Here is a 17,898-nt window from a genome sequence, read left to right as displayed (position 1 = left end):
TACATAAGAGACTCCCTAAGAATGTAGGACATTGCCCCCCTAGATTGGTAGGTTTCCCCTAGGTTATTACCGATTTAAATCCATGAAGGTTCACACAGTTCTCAAACATGACTGAAAGCTATACATAAGCAAGAAAAATGAACTAAAGAAGGAAAGTGAAAGCAAAAAATACAACTGCACAAGAGCGAGGAGGTGTAATGATAAATGAATCATTTTGAACAAGAGGTGCATGTTTACCAAGTTTTCACCATCTTGGCAATGATTCTATTTTTGTTACCGTGATACTTGTTTGCTAGGTTTTCATTAGTGACACTTTTTCTTCTTTTTTGATTTTTTTGTTCTTTTTTTCATTTTTTCATTTTTTTTTTTTGGGTATTTTCTTTCATTTTTTTGGTGTTATCAAGGCACCTATTGTTAGGTTTTCACCAGGATAATAGAATTTTTAGGATTTTTTGCATATTGTATTTTTTTTTCAAGACATTTAGCTATGTACAAAAGAGCTTCTGTGAATGTATCAACTAGAGTATCTCTTCAGGTGAGGGGTTTTGATCAGCTCTTTAAGCAATTCTCCTTTAGTGGTAGATAGTTGGTAGGTGCTTGATCCAAATATTGCACTGATGATGTATGGACCAAGCTAGTTTGGTGGCTCAAACTTAGCCTTCTATACTCAATGTTGCTAATTCTTTGGGTTCTCTTTCAGAATGGGCCCACCCACTTTGGTTTTACTTTCTTGTTGTAGCTCTTGGAAATCCTCTTTTGGTAAGCTCTTAGATGATCAAATTCTACTTGTCAACATTCAACCATTTTTTTACCTCTTGTAACTGAGCTATTCAATAATCATCATTAGTGACAAGGCCTTTCAGAGAGACTCATAGAGTAGGAATTTTGACCTCAATCAAATGTACAACATACACTTCATATACCAAAGCAAAGGGAGTTTCCTAAGTAGGTGTTCTAATGGAGGTATGATAAGCCCACAAAGAAAGATTGATTTGAAGGTGTTATCCCTTCTATATTTTTTTACTGTGTTGTGTAGAATTTTAAGGATAGCTAGTCTTATTGGATGCTTCTTCTTGTTTGTTACTATGGGGGTAGTAGATGGAAGAACAATGCTGTGTGATTTTGAACTTGGCACATAGCTCTTTTAGATCCTTGTTTTTGAACTGCCCCTATTATTAGTGATGATTGAGGAGGGTACACTATACTTTCTATTTTCTTCAATAAGAGATACTGACTCTATCGACTTCATAAATTAGTCTGTAGCTATCATGATAAACTTATGTCCATTCAAGGAAGACGGGTGAATCTAACCCACTAGATCGAAGGCCCATTTTTGGAATGGCCACAATGTGATGAAAAGAATCATCTCCCTGGTTGGAGCATGAATCAAATGACTATAAAGTTGGTACTCTTTGCATAATTTAGCATATTAGATAGCTTCTTTCTCCATTTTCGGTCAATAGTAATGAGCTCTAATAAGTTTTTGAGCTAGTGCCATGCCATTTGCGTGGGATATACAAATGTCTTCATGTACATCAGCTCATGCAATCTTAGACTCATTGGGTTCTAGACACCTAAGGAGTGTACCATCCAAACCCCTTCTATACAAGTCATTAGCTATGATGATGTGCCATGAAGCATTTTGGATAAGGTGACATTTTTCATTCCAAGTTAGAGAAATGTATGTGCTGATTGTAGTCAGTAATGTACACTTCAACATGGTCATTCTATGAAGGATTCATCCAAGAATAAACATCAAATTGTTCATCCCAAAAGATCCAGTCATGGCAACCTGTGACCTTCTATCTAGTTGGGATTTGAATGTACACTCTCAAAATCAAGAGCTTAGTAACCAGAGACTAACTAAGATAGAAGGATTTGGCATTATGAATGCAAGATAAAGCTAGATTTTTAAGATTTTTCTATGCAAATAAATGAAGCTAAGCTATTATGAATGTGCAAGTTAATCTAAGAACAATAAGAAAAGATTTAAACTAAATGTATGAAGATTAATCTAGAATGAAAGTGTTAGGAAACTATAAAGAAAATAAGCATTAGCAATGAAATAGCTCGAATGCACAAATAGTGAATACTCAAATTAATAGAGTTTTGTTACTCACAAATTGCATCCTTCTCTATGAGAGATAGAAGTTTCCAATTTATAGAAACCTAGAACAAATCAATGGTAGATATCAAATTAGATGAATGGTGGGGATTGACTGAGTCTAGTTCAAAATCAAAGTTTCTCTTTGAGAGAGAAACTTTTGAGAGTTTCTAGGAAATAAGATTTAGTTGAGAGTTAGTTGACTGATTTATTTCGCTTTCTTTTCAAGTTAAATCAAAGTTTCCATTTTTTAACTCAAGAGGATATTTTTGGAAGATATTTGAGATTTTAATTAACTATTACCTCATATTTGATGATTTCCTCAATTAATGAATAATTAAATACAATAATTGAAATGAGGGATTATATTTAATTAAATGTATTTAATTCCTTTTCATGTGTTATTTAGCCTAAAGGGGTGATTAAATTAAATTAAATGTATTAGGACTTTTAATTTAATTCAACCAAGAGGGTTTATTAGCTAAACCAAGTCATTTTTTAGGAATTAAATAAGAGTATAGAATTATTGCAAACGTAGGGTTTTTTACAATTAACACTTATGTTAAGTAGTGAAAGAGATTTAGAAATGCCTATTAAATTAGGACTTTTTTAATTGGCATATTGATGTTTTGAGACTAATCAACAAAATTGGTTTAGGAAGCCAATTTTGGGGTATTATACTTAGCATTTTCAAAAGTTTTGTCTAATTTTTTTAATATTTTCTAACAATAATGAAGTAATGTTTGCTAATTTTTCTATTATTTTCTCTAATTTTTTCTAACAATAATGAACAAAAATTTTCTAATTCTTCTAACAATAAGGAAATAATGTTTTCAAATATTATCAATTTTTTCTAATATTTTCTAAAGTTTTCAAATTTTTCTAATATTTTCTAGTTTTAATAAAATTTTCTTTTCATTTGTAATCTTTTCTAATTTTTTCTAAACCTTTCTAGATTTCCTAATATTACACAAAATATTAGACATATATTACAAAATCAAATAATTAAGACAATATAACATATATATTTGTAGAAATTAACCTAATAAAATATATATTTATTAAAAAATTAATTTAACCATTTAAAACCCTAATTTTAAATTTTTTTATAGATAAAACTACTATATTAATTAAAAAATAAAAATAAAACATAATTTTTTTTTAAAATTAAAAAAGCAGAAGTTGTTGTATTATTTTCAACCAAAACACAACTATAGCCCCCACAATCCTAGGAATGCCTCTCATTCAAATGAGTAACTAATGTACAATTTTTTATTTATATAGTTTTTTGGGGTTTCTATTGTAACAGGACTAGGTCTGGCCAGAAGGGTTTTGGCCAAAACCTCCTTACACACATAGATGCCATTTAGTGCCTAGTCAGTGCCATTTTGATATGGTGGAAACTATTATGGACATAATGGTTCTGGCAAGAATCTGAAAGTTAGCTCTAGGGGTGACACAAATTTGTGCATTTACTTTAAAGGGAAATTAAGTGATTAACAAACAAGTCACTTACAACTAGGAAATACTTGTTGAGTAGGTTGGATGTGTAAAACTAACTCTTGAATTTAGAAACAAAGAAATATGTTAAAGGACAATGTTAGGGAACCTATTATCCCTTAAAATTAGAAGCTTTTAGTCTTGACCTTTTGAGTTCTCTAGTGGGGCGTTACACCTATAACTAAAACCACCCCATAAACAAATATCCAATGTTGGAACTATGACCCTATGGTAAATAGTCAAGAATCACAAGATCAAGATAGAAAAAGGGGGAACCACTATCCTCATCACTCAAAGATCATTAAAAACCATTTTACTATTTCAAGGTACAATTTTTCCTTCGAAAACTTTTTCTTTGTTAAAATTCGTCTACTTATGGAGAGAAACAAGAAAGTACGATCAAATATTGAGTTTTTCACTCAAAACTTCATGAGTTGGTCTAGCAAATTAAGCTTGATCACTTTTTCATTATCTACATTAGGTGTTGCAAACTTGAATATGGTATTATTTTCGATTAAGGGTTAAAAAAAGTATTTTACACGGGACCCAAAACCCCAATTGTCTTTACAAAATAAAAGTTGAAGTTTATTAGAAAAAAATAGTGTTGGAGTAGACAACCAACATGCCTAGAAAACTATTAACCCACTAAAGACCAGTAAACAAACTGAGACTAGCACGAGCACCAAAACCAAGTGACTATACTATGTGTAAAAACACAAAAGACAAAAATTTAGAGGACAATTGAACCAACCCAACTTTATGTTGGTTCATGCGCTATCTCCTTCTTCTTTTCCTTAATCTTCTTGGCAACAACTTTTACATCCTCTTTGATCTATTCATTGGTCTTGGCCTTCAACTTCCTGGTAATATATTTAGTTCTTTTCTTACCCGATGTCTCTCCCATTCAATTAGGCTCGTTCAAGTCCACCATGACGTTGTCCGCCTGCATATCCACATTTCCAGAAAGTTTATTCATACTTTCTACCATGACCTCCAATAACTTCCAGTAATTGTTGACCAAAATAGAGGTGTTTCTTTCCAAATTCTCAATTCTATTAACAAGACCTTGTGTTTTTAATTGCACATGTACACGTGGATGAAAATAAATGAACATGTAATGTGGGAAAGTAGTACACATGGATGAAAATAAATGAACAACAACATACTCTTGTTATACATATACTTCTTATTTTGAAGTTCATAAGGTTGATATGATGGATACCTCATGAAATTGGTTTGGGATGATGATTCCACTTGAAATTTTATGTACTATTTAGGAAAAAAATCAAGACAATAGAACTCTATAGATAAGAAAAATTTGACTTTAAAACATTTAAAAGTAGATTTTCCTTATTTAAATATTGCAAATACTAAAAAAATAAATTAAAATTATGGAAAAAACCAAGTTTAACAGAAATAATGAAGCGAAAAGAAGCAGCCAAAATGAGGTACCAGTTATGTGCATAACCATAAAATTTCAAATTATACATCTACTGAACGGAAGTGCGGGCCTCAAAGTTGGTATATGCCTCTTATAGATACTAAATATAATAATTGAAGTGAACCCAAAATATGGTTGACTCTGATAAATAATTAGAGGTAGTTATGTTTGTTAAAGCAACGTTTCTTTTATTTTCATTTGCTTGCTGGAGACACTTGATGTAGACAACTTAACAATTATTATGAACAGAGATTACATTCAATGTCAACGAGTTCCATTTAAGATTGCGTACACCATGTTTGCAGGTTTGCTGGTAGCTATACCCTTTCATCCTTTCATTGTTGCTCATTTGACGCTGACAAACAAGAAGAGTACGAAATATATTTTATAATGTGAGAAACTTGAATTTTTTGTTCATTGTGATTATTGTAATTCAAGTGCTTAAATACATAGAGGGATGGTATGTTCAATTATATTCAATACGATTTGGACAGAGTGAATAAGTCATTAAAAAAAGATATCAAAATAAACTGACGCTCTAACAGAGAACAATATAAAACACCACATTAGAAGATTAGAAGATTGCAAGGGATAATTTAGGTTTAGTCAGCGTTATCCATATTCATGGCAATCTTTGATGCCAAGCAACATGGTTACTGATGACCAATCAAACCAACCAAAACGTCATGTACTTAAATAATATATAATATTAGTGCTGAATACATGTAAAGTTAGCTTCCTTATGGATGGTATAAATTGAAAGCCTACTCAGTATTTGTTCCATACAATTACTACAACGAATTAAAGACAAGACAGCAGAGATGTCGAGCAATATGTGGTTTCTTCTTGTTGTTGTTGGCCTTTTGGCAATCGTAATTGTGTGTGAGGGATCTGAGCTGAGTAATAAATTCTATGAAGACAGCTGTCCATCTGCTGAGGAGATTGTTAAAACAGTGGTGGAGAAACACATTGCAAAAGATCGAACTCTTGCTGCACCTCTCTTGCGCATGCATTTCCATGACTGTTTTGTGCGAGTCAGTAATACAATATTCATTATTAATTATTAATCCCCTCATTTGATAGTCAAATTTTTTTCCAGTGATTTTTTTTCAATTTTTGTTTCGTTTTCAATTATAAAACATAGAGATTCTGAAGAACAAAAGCTGAAAAACAAAATCTTATAATCACCAGTACATTTTGCTTTCTTTAATCCTTATTTTTCTCTGTCAATAATCAATATATAGACATTGCAAAGCTGATGTGTAAAGGTGTGATTTTAAATTAGGGTTGCGATGCGTCAGTGCTTTTGAATTCAACAACGAACAATGCAGAGCGTGACGCCATTCCAAATCTAAGCCTGCGCGGATTTGAAGTAATTGATGATGTGAAAGCAGAAATAGAGAAGAAATGTCCAGGCGTCGTTTCATGTGCTGACATCATCGCACTGGTTGCACGAGATGCTGTGGTTTGTGCGGTAATAAACATAGCTCAACTTATCATGTTTAGTAATCTTTCTATTATCTGAAAGATTAAGAGTATGTGGATTCAGTCAAGAAAGAAAAAGAAGAAGATGAATATATATATATAAGAATACTAACTTAAATATTTGAAATAATTTATCAGAGCGGAGGACCATTGTGGGAGGTGAGGACTGGACGAAGGGATGGAATGGTATCAATTATGAATGAAGCTTTGAACAATATTCCCTCGCCATTTTTCAACTTCTCACAGCTCCAAGCATCCTTTGCAAGCAAAGGGTTAAACATTTCAGACCTAGTTGTTTTGTCAGGTATATAGTAAATCATAGATTCTCCCATAATCTTCGTAATATTTCAGGATTTGCTTGTAGTTTTCTATTTATAAATTCTATGATGAGAAGAATTTATAAATGCTATGATGAGAACAAGAAACATGATATGAGTAATATTTTCTTTCAAAAATAATTGTTTAAATAGATGTTTCTAAATTGTGATATTGTTATAAGATTTAAGAGTGTAGTTTTTGAGTCAAATTTATTCATTTATACTTCATGAGTCGTGGTTGGCATGAACTCATCTTTCATGAGAATGAATGGAACACTTAGCACTCACTGGATCTAGGTGATGTTTTCGGAGGTGAAACATTTGTGTAGGTCACCCATCCTAGTACTCTCCAGAAAGTGCGCTTAACTCCAGAGTTTCCTCCATAGTTAAATCCACTTGCTTGCAACTTCATTTGCAAAACCTTTACCAAGTATTGTGTCTTGTGAACCATAGCCCCTTATATAGTGAATTCTAAATTTGTTTTTCATTTAAAAAAAGAAGTCAAATAGAGCTACTACCCTGAATACTTTCTCATAATAGTGATAACAGATGTTAATTTAATATCTATGTTTACTGATTTACTATCTAATATTGAAAAAGCAATCATGTGATGTCTCATCAGCTGCACAAGTCACTAACGTATACAATTGATCTCAATTTCTTTCTTCATATAGAAAATCTTAATTTCTTTCTCCAAATGTCTTTTTATACATTTAAGTTGTAGTTGACTATTTAGCCAATACCCTGAACTACTAAATCTTCTCGCCTAAGTAATCATAAAATTAAATTTTTGATTAAGTTATAAACTCATTCTTTTTCATTACAATTTTTTTTAATATGCTGAGATAGGTGCACATACAATTGGAATCGGTCACTGCAATCTATTCAGCAACAGACTCTACAATTTTACGGGAAAAGGAGACATGGATCCTTCCCTGGATACAACCTACGCTCAAATGTTGAAGAATAAATGCAGGAGCCTTGCTGATAATACGACCACAGTGGAAATGGACCCCGACAGCTCAGTGACATTCGATAGCCATTACTTCACCAATCTCAAACAAAACAGAGGTCTCTTTCAGTCCGACGCCGCTCTTCTTACAAATCCCATCTCCAAAGATTTCGTAGATGAGCAGTTGAACAGTAGAGAATTATATTTGGAAAATTTCAAAAACTCCATTCAACACATGTCTGAAATTGAAGTACTCACCGGAACGGCGGGACAAATCAGACGTCACTGTGCTTTCGTCAACTAATGTGCGTTCAAAAACATGGAAACGAGGGAGCCACCGACCAATAAGTCTGTCTTCATGCAGGCATTATCTATGTAATTTGTAAGGGGATTGTTAAAATTGTACGGGCTTTTCCAATTTGATTTTTTTTCAATGCAGATTAATAAAATATTTTCAGAATATTTAGGTTGATATTCCACATGTTTGGTGGAGTTAAGATAGATTTTCAACTAGTGAGAAAACATATATGGTATAAGGCTGCAATGATTAGGTTGATAGTGTTATCTATATACATGTAAAAGCTGACTAATCCTTATTTAAAAGATGTCATAAGTAAAATGTACCTATTTGAAGAGATGGATTTTTCAATGTCATAAGTAAAATGTACCTATTTGAAGAGATGGATTTTTCAATTTTGGTTGGAGTTTTTTTCAAGCCAAACTTGAAGTTGTGAATTCCTTTTTATGTTGAAAGAATTAAAGAAAAGGCTACCTCAATATACTTATATTAAAATATGTCATTGCATATCTCCTATCATCATTCTCTCACTACCTCTCTATCTCATGCTTTGTTCTTCACACACACACACACACACACACACACACACACACACACACACACACACACATATTTCCCTCATTTTTATCTCTATTGATACGCTTTCTATTATTCATTTCACTCACTCTCCCTTCATCCCTCCCCTCATCTCTCCCTATATCTCCCTATCCATCTAACTATCATTTCCTTAATGAAATGGATAAGTTGACTTTTTAAAACCTTGAATTAAAACCTATAATATCTCTCTTTATTTATGCCACCTTGAATTAAAACCTAATAAGACCATCAATCACTGAAAAAATGTCACATTTGATTTCTTTTCCCAGCACTTAACCACATTAACCTTGACATGGTAGCATTACTTCCAGTAAAAGCATTTTATCCACTCTATAAGTAAAAACCCTACAAATTGCTTAACTATTTTAATTTGATTATATTTAAAAATGTGTAGCCCTAGTTAATCTTGTGATATATAAAAGGAATATAAATAAATTTTATGGTATAAATTCCCAATCTTTGACTATCAACATTGAGTGTGCTTCTAATTAATGGAAAATTTAGAACAAACATATTCTTATTTTTAAATTAATTAGGGCCTGTTTGACAACGAGAATACAAGTGGAATAGGCATATGTATATTCTTAAAATTTTGAATTCTCTATTTGGACGTACCAAATCAGAATTGGAATAGGAATAAAATAGGAATAAGTATTCCAATTTTGGCCCAAAAATGAGGATTTTCTATTCCACCTAAATAGGTGGAATTGGAATACGTATTCCTATTCCAATTTTTTTAATTATAGAAAACATACATTTTTTAGTCTGTGAATTCTGCATCAAATTCTGGGTGAACCAAACAAGAATAGGAATACGTAACCCCATTTTCTATTCAAGAATAAGTATTCCTATTCTCATTTTTATATTCCCGGAGCCAAATGGACCCTTATAGATTAAAATACGTATGATGTCTAAAAGTGGGATACATTGGAGAATAATTTGATTTTTTGAATTTTATAGCTTAACATAAATAAAATGCCTACAAATTGTAATATGTAGGTAATCTAAAGTTTTTAAAAATTTATTTAAAAAATTAAAAAATATATTCAATATTTAATAAATAATAAGACCAAATATCATAAGTAACTTTGGGTGTCCTTGTACTGCCATAAATATCTTACCTCAATGAATATGAGAACAATATTTTAATGGACCACAGATAAGTTTCAAGGGTGAAGTCTATATTTATTTTAGAAATGAATTCACCTTTCATTGCATAGTTGAAAACAATCCTGAATTGAGTGCCATGTGAAGTTTCAAAGAAGATCTTGTGTAATCTCATTTCTCTCAGTTTTCTTTTTCTATTAAGTTAGCATTTTTGTGATCTCGATGCTGGACATTATCAGAACTTATGAAATGAAATCTTTGCATGATTGCTTACTTTATAAGTAATTAAATTTTTAAGGACACTGATATTTAATCTTAATATATGCAGTCCATTTTGTTTTTCACATGGTTGAATATAGAAGTATTGACAAACGTGCAAACTTGTGACATTATTTCTTCCCACAAGAAAGCTTGTGTAATAGACCGGTCTTTCACATATAGAGAATGTGAAAAAAATAGCTTCACAACTTCAATTTTTTCTCAATAAACAGTTAATTTTGAGTGACACGCAATGGATGCCAAGTAAGCTCGACACATTAAGGAGCTGAGTGGAGGTTTACTTGGCAACAATAAATGTTGAGTTGCTTGGAAACAATGGGACTCGAGTGAACTTGGTCACCAAAGGAAGGTGGAGCTCGACAGACTCAACACATGACCAACACTATGACTGAGTAAACTCAGTCGATGAAGGGACCGAGTGAGCTTGGTAAAGCTCTATTGTGACTCAGCAGGAACAAAAAAATATATGTTGACCAAATTAGCACAAGGAGAGCTCGATTAACAAAGGAACTAAGAAAGTTAATAACAGACTTATTTTTTGGTCTTTTCCACCATTAAAACATAGAGGTTATAACAGAGAAAATCACAAATACTAAGCCTAATATGAAATCGATAGAAATGAAATCACCAACTATCCAAACATATAGAGATTGATTAATATGCCTTTTGCATTGCTTGCATTCTATTCAAAAAATTGATTTAACCATTACAAATTTGGGAGCCTATGATTTCTACCAGAAACAAAATACTTTAACTTACAACTTCTACTTGTGATATAAACTTATAGCACAACAAGGTTGCATACAATAATGCCTGGAGCAATCATTACTTCATAGGATGATCAAGATGAACTTACAGAGAACTAGAAGATCAAAGACTGTACTACTGAAACATCTATCTTCTTCCTATTCCTCCTGCTCTTTGAACTTTCTGCTATTCCTTCTCCTTCTATTTCTTCCTCAGATCTACTAACCCTTGAATGAATGAGCATATTTTCCTTTTAACCTGTCTCAAAAAATTTCCCTCTCATTTCAAATTTCAAACTCACTTATCGAGTTTAATGTGTCAGGTAGGTAGGTGCGCATTTGGATCAAGGGCAATTGACCATTTTTAACACTCCCCCTTTGTCCCAAGTCAAACAAGCTAGGATCACTCCAGATCCAAATCAATTACACCAAGACTACTTCTTAGGTGCACATAAGTTGCTATGCCCAATGGCATAGTGAAAATGTCTGCTAGCTGTTGCTTAGACTTGTAAAATTTCATTTTGATGTCTCCATTCTCCACCAACTCTTTGATGAAGTGATATCAAATTTCTATGTATTTTCTTCTCCCATGGAAGACTAGATTCTTTGACAATGTAACTGAAAAAATGTTGTCACAAAAGATTGTGGTTCCATCCTCTTGCTTTTCATTTAAATCTATCAAGATTCTCCTTAACCAAATAGCTTGACATGCTATTGCATTTGCTACTATGTATTCAACCTCTATTGTAGATTGAGAAATAATAGGTTGCTTCTTGAATTCCCATGATATTGCACCTAAGCCCATATGAAACATGTACCCAGAAGTGATCTTCCTATCTTCTAGGCTTCTAGCCTAATCACCATCAATATAACCAACCAACTTGAAATCATTATCCTCAATGTAAAAAATACCAAATCCCTTGGTACCATTCACATACCTTAGGATTCTTTTTCTCAATTGCTAATGGGAATCCTTTGATGTTTCCATGAATTTGGAAATCAAACTAACTGCGTGCATCATGTTAGGCTGATTCATTTTTAAATACATTAAAATTCCAACCATACTCTTGTATAATGTTGGATTCACACTTTTGCTGCAATCTTCCTTGCTCAACTTTAGAGCTACTACTATTGGTGTTGGGGCTGTCTTACTGTTGTACATTTTGAATCTCTCTAAGATCTGATTTGCATACTTTTCTTGAGAGATGAAGATGCCATCATGCATTTGTTTTACTTCTATGCCTAGAAACTACAATCAAGACCTTACCATATGCTGCCTTGATGTAGAGAGTGGGCTCACCATCACTTTTGCTAAAACTATTTCCCATCAAATATAATTCAATTCTTCTATTGCATGCTTGTGGAGCTTGCTTGAGCCCATATAGAGCTCTTTCAATCTATACACCTTGTATTCCTCACCTACAACTTCATAACCACGTGGCTACTCCACATATACCTCTTCTTTGAATGCACCATTTAAGAAGGAAGACTTCACATCCATTTGATATACCTTCCATTTATTCTAGGCTACAATTGCTATGACATTACACGTGGTTTCCATTCTTGTAATGAGGGCATATGTCTTATCATAATCTTTACCATACTACTACTTATACCCCTTGACCATTAATCATGCCTTATGCCTATCTATTTTTCCTTCAACATTGCACTTGGTCTTATAAAGCTATTTAACTCTAATTACTTGTTTCTTGGGAGGCAAAATAGTTAACTACTCAAAATAAATTGGATCACTATGAGAAAATAATGCAAAACTAACACCCATCAAAATATTCATCATACCTTTCTTCTTGGCATATCTCCCTTAGACTCTTAGTCTTTCTTGGCAATAGGGAGGCAAGAGTGGGATCTAAATTTTTAGTATTGTTGCTGCTACTATTTTTACATGCCAACTTGGGGCTATCTAGAGTTGCTAGGAGTTGATTCTCTACATGTTAGAAGTTGCTTGCCTTTTTTCTTTGTCTACAAATATCCATATTTACTGCTCCATCATCTTGCTGATCACCAAATTCATCTTCTTCATCAATACTCGACACTTTTCTTGAAGTTTATGAAGATTCATCTAATAAGCCATCTCATGACTGATTTTCAAGAAACTCTACATCTCTTGAAATGATGGTCTTCTTGGTGATTGGATCATACAATCTATAGGCCTTTGATTATGAGCTATAACCTGTGAAGATGCACTTCACACCTTTTTCATCCAACTTTTTCCTTTGTTCCTTTAGCACATGGGTATATGCTACACATCCAAACACTCTTAAGTGCTTAATTGTCCATCTATGTCTTGACCATGCCTCAAGAGGAATCTTTTCATAGACTGCCATTGTAGGACACCTATTTATTTGATATACTACTATTGCTACAAATTCTCCCCAATATTCAACTGGGAGTCCCTTTGCTTTCATCATGCTCCTTGCCATTTCAACAATGGTCCTATTCTTTCTCTCAACCACTCCATTTTGCCATAGAGTATATAATTGGCTGTAAGTTCCTTCTTGATGCCATTCTTCCTAAAAATTTTTATAAACAAATTGGAGGTATACTCCCCTCCCTATCTGACCTAAGGACATTTACATAATGTCCAAATTCTTTCTCACCTAGGGTTTTAAATTCAAAAAATTTATCAAATGTTTCAGATTTTATTTTCAAGAAATACACCCATGTCCTACGACTAAAATCATCAAATGTCATAAAATAAGTACTCCCCCCAATAGAAGTGGTTTGCATAGGGCCAACTAAATCAAAACACCAATTCTAATGGTGTCCTTTCCCTTCTAGAATTACCCTAATTAAAGGGAATCCTATGTTTCTTACCCAAAATAGAAGCCTCACACTTGTCACATGAATCTGCAATGCTTGGCAAACCAGCTACCATTCTTTTCTTGGACAACTATAAATTTAAACCAGCAAAGCCAAGATGTCCATACATGAGATGCTATAGCTTGGAGGGGTCTTCAATCACACTCTTAAGAGCTGATTGCTAATGTACTGCTATACATGCATGCTTGGGAGGTGAAACAATGACTTGAGAAGTGAAGCATGTCTCTATCTTCAAGGGGAACATCTGATTCTTTATCATTTGGACTGCTCCAAGTATTCTCTTACTCCTTTCCTTTTCATGAATGATACACTTGTCATTTTCCATCAGCACCTTGTAACCATTTTGAATGAACTATCCCAAACTCATCAAATTGTGCTTCATACCTAGGGAAAAATAATTTTTTTGTATCTCCTTCTTCTCACCTTGATTGGTGTGGATAATGATCGATCCTTTACCCACAATGGGAATGGTTCCATTGTTTCCCATCTTAATTTTAGACTTGAAATTCCTATCAATGAAAGAAAATAATCTTTCATTACCACTCATGTGGTTGCTACAACTGATGTCCAAGTACCATACCTCAGGGCTTCCTTCTTCATCAATGTACACATGATGAAGGATGTGGGATTTTTTGCATTCCCCATATTCTCATCAGTCAGATTTGTACTCTTCTTTGACTGATCACCTTGATTCTTCCAACATTCACTAGCATAATGCCCAAACTTATGGGAGTAGTACCATTCTATATTGCTCCTATTGGAGTTGTAATTCTTCATACCTCCTCCAGAGCTATTTTGAGAGCGATTGCTCCTTCTTGATTTCTTGCTCGTCTTGAGCATTCTGTACCAGCATTCCTTTGACCATTCCTTCTATGATCTCTACTTCTTGAGCCTCTACCAAAGCCATTTCTTCCTCTCCCTCTACCTCTTTAATTTTCTTGAGCCCTGAAAGCTTGCTCTTGGGATGATATAGTTGACCTATCAATCAGATGTTCATAGGTTTGAAGAGTTCCCATCAACTCATCCATGGTCAATGTGGTGAGGTCCTTTGCTTCCTCAATGGTCATCACAAGATTGTCATATTTTTGAGGTAAACTCCTCAATATCTTCTCCACTATCCTTTCTCTTCATACTCTTCTCCATTTAATTTTAACTAGTTTATCAAAGTAGAGATTCTTGAGATGAATTCTACAATTAGTTCATTATCTTTCATTAGAAGGTTCTCAAACTCCCTTCTAATCATGTGTAGCTTCACTACTCTAACCTTATCAATCCCCTTGAAGTTTGTCTCAAGGATATCCCATGCTTTCTTTGAATAATTTGCTACTGCAATCTTGGGAAAAATAGTTTATTTCATTTTTGCCTCAATCATAATTAATGCTTTTGCATCCCGTGTTGACTCTTTAAACTGAGTCTTTTATGGGTTTGTGAAAGCAACATACTGTGTTGGGTCGGTAACATCATTGAACCCAGGCATCAAAAACTTCAAAAAATCATTACCAATCATAATGGTTCTCATTTTCTTTGCCCATGTATCATAATTCTATCCATTAAAGGATGGTGGTTGCTACCATGTCAAATACCCAGAAAAAATGCCCAAACTCATGAGGAAAATTTCATAGAAAAGGAGCGTCAAACAGAAGAAAGACTTGTCCAAAATTTAATGTTTCAGATGTGATCTATATGGACATTATGTGATAAATTGTCCCAATCGATCTAAACCTCAAGCATCAATTACCAAATCTAATAAATCAAATGAAGGACATGAATATGAGAAATATACCTTCTATTCAACATTGTCCAATCAAATTCAACCAAATCTAACACTTGGATAGTTGACAACGGATCTTCAAGACATTTCACTAGATATTAGGATAACCTAGAAAGCATGCAAATAGAAATAGATGAAGAAGTTACAATTGGTGATGATTTTGCACATTTCATAAAAGGAATTGGGACCTACACCATCAAATTGAAATCAAGAAATTCTATTCAGCTTTCTGGAGTTCTTTATGTACTAGGTATTACAAGGAATTTAATATAAATATCTGCACTTGAAGATGACGGTTATAGAATTGCAATCATGGAAGGTAAGGTACTAGCTTGGCCTAAGAATTCAACCATAAAGAAGGCTCTACCAATAGGAGTACAACAAGGACTATTAAATGAGCTATGCACTAAGAAAAACTTTTCACTTTTGCATGAGACTTTAGATTCAAATAAAATATGACATAGAAGATTAGGTCATATCAACTTTCTTGCCCTAACATCCATGAAGAATTTAGTAACCAGAATGCCCAAATTAAACCATATTCACAATGAATCCTACAAAGGTTGTGCCTTAGGGAAAAACAGTAAAAATTCATTCCCTCATAGTTTGAGCAAAACTTAAGATGTGTTGCAATGATCTATGTGGACCCATGACTTTACCATCTATAGGAGAGTTCCTGTACTATGCGATATTTGTTGACGATATTTTAAGGAAGACATGCATATACTTCCTTAAGTGTAAAGAATCTGAAGATATTCTTTCTAAATTTAAACAATTCAAAATAATCACTAAAACCTCCTCAGTAAAGAAAATTAAAGTTCTAAGAATAGATAATGGGAAAGAGTACACTTTTGAAATATTTAAAGAGTTTTGCAAATTTTCTAGGATTAAGAGGGAGTTCATAGTCCCCTAAAATCCTCAACAAAATGGAGTTGCTAAAAGGAAAAATAGAACTATTGTAGAAGCTACTAGGGCTATGATTTTTTATCAAAGTTTGAGCATGTCATTTTGGGCTGAAGCATCTAATACAATAGTCTATATTTAGAATATATGTCCTCACTCATATTTGGACAAAAATACCCTTGAAGAAGCATTTTCAGGAAAGAAACTCACCATTAGTCACTCAAGGATATTTGGATGTCCTATGTATGTTCATTTACCTAATGAGAAAAAGGAAAGAGTTAGAATCTTATGGAAGAAAAGGAATTCTTATTTGTTGTAGTGAAATAGTAAAAGGATATAGAGTCTACATACCTGGACAGAAATAAATAAAACTAAGAAGAGATGTCATTTTTGAAGAAGACATTGCCTTCAGAAGAGTCAAAAATTCTAATGAACTAGCTACAATTGACACATCCCAAGAAGAGATTCTTGCTCCTAAGATTCAGAGGGAGTACCCCAAAGAGACTTCAAATAAAACCTAGATACTTCCTGAGATTCAAGAAGAGAGTCTTGATCATTCTAAAAGGCCACTTTGGGCAAGGAAAATTATACAGAAAGGAGATGGATTCACAACACCTTCAAGGACTTTTTGGGAAAGTAAGAGACCTAGAAAATTGACATACAATTCTTTCATGTGTAATTGTCCAACCTTGAATCTTCAAGTACTTTAGAAGCACTTAAACACCAAGCTTGGAGAGATGCAATGATGGAAGAGTATCAGTCGATAATAAAAAATGATGTTTGGGATATAGTTTCTAGACCCAAGGGAAAATTTTTTTTGTCTTCAAAATGGCTCTTCAAAGTTAAGTATGCTATAGATGGAAGCATTGAAAAACAATAAGCTCGTTTTGTGGCTAGCGTTTTTTCTCAAAAGGAAGGAATCAACTTTGAAGAAAATTTTGCACCTGTTTCTAGGTACACCTTAGTTAGAGCTATAATAGCCATTGCAGCACCCAAAGGTTGGAAAATCCATCAAATGGATTTAAAAACTATTTTTCTAAATGGAAAAATTGAGGAAGAAGTATACTTGGAACAACTAGAAGGATTTGTTACTCGTGATGCTGCCTCTTATGTATGTAAATTGAAGAGGGCTCTATATGGACTCAAACAGGCCTCCCCAAGCTTGGTATGAAAGGATTGGAAAATACCTTTTAAGCCTTGGATTCACCAAGAATGTGGCTGATCCAAATCTCTACTTTAATGTAACTAAAAGTGATATGCTAATTATAATTATTTATGCTGATGACCTTCTGATTATAGGGGAAGACCATCTCATTAATTAGTGTAAGAAAGATTTGGCTTTTGAATTTGAAATGAAGGACTTAGGAATTCTTCACTAGTTTCTTGGTTTGGGAGTATATCAGAAGTATGGGAATATCTTTCTACATCAAAAGAAGTATATTGTTAATATTTTGAAAAGATTTGGAAGGTGGGACTGTCAACCTATGTCTACACCTATGGAAACCAACCTACACAAGCTAAATGAAGCAAGTGTTGAATCCTGACTAGTTGATCCCA

General features: G+C 33.3%; 1 protein-coding gene across 1 annotated transcript; it reads left to right on the top strand.

The window, feature by feature from the left end:
• The first annotated feature begins 5,866 nt into the window (after positions 1-5,866).
• LOC149539166 (peroxidase 56-like) lies at positions 5,867-8,103 on the top strand. Its single transcript, XM_089799131.1, has 4 exons — positions 5,867-6,079; positions 6,331-6,519; positions 6,669-6,834; positions 7,697-8,103. Exons 1-4 carry the CDS (start codon positions 5,867-5,869, stop codon positions 8,101-8,103), a joined length of 975 nt encoding a protein of 324 aa, XP_089655257.1.
• Positions 8,104-17,898: the final 9,795 nt, after the last annotated feature.

The sequence above is a fragment of the Cupressus sempervirens genome, chromosome 9 (genome assembly GCF_028749045.1).
Source record: "Cupressus sempervirens isolate cs-2001-9-10 chromosome 9, ASM2874904v1, whole genome shotgun sequence".
Taxonomy (NCBI): domain Eukaryota; kingdom Viridiplantae; phylum Streptophyta; class Pinopsida; order Cupressales; family Cupressaceae; genus Cupressus; species Cupressus sempervirens.
The sequence above is the reverse complement of the archived record's forward strand: the minus strand, read 5'-3'. Positions and strand labels throughout refer to the sequence as shown.

Excerpts from the sequence above, each read along its gene's own strand:
- LOC149539166 (XM_089799131.1), top strand. The coding sequence starts at position 5,867 with ATGTCGAGCAATATGTGGTTTCTTCTTGTTGTTGTTGGCCTTTTGGCA. Across the intron at positions 6,080-6,330 it reads TCCATGACTGTTTTGTGCGA|GGTTGCGATGCGTCAGTGCT; the intron begins GTCAGTAATACA and ends ATTTTAAATTAG. Across the intron at positions 6,520-6,668 it reads GAGATGCTGTGGTTTGTGCG|AGCGGAGGACCATTGTGGGA; the intron begins GTAATAAACATA and ends ATAATTTATCAG.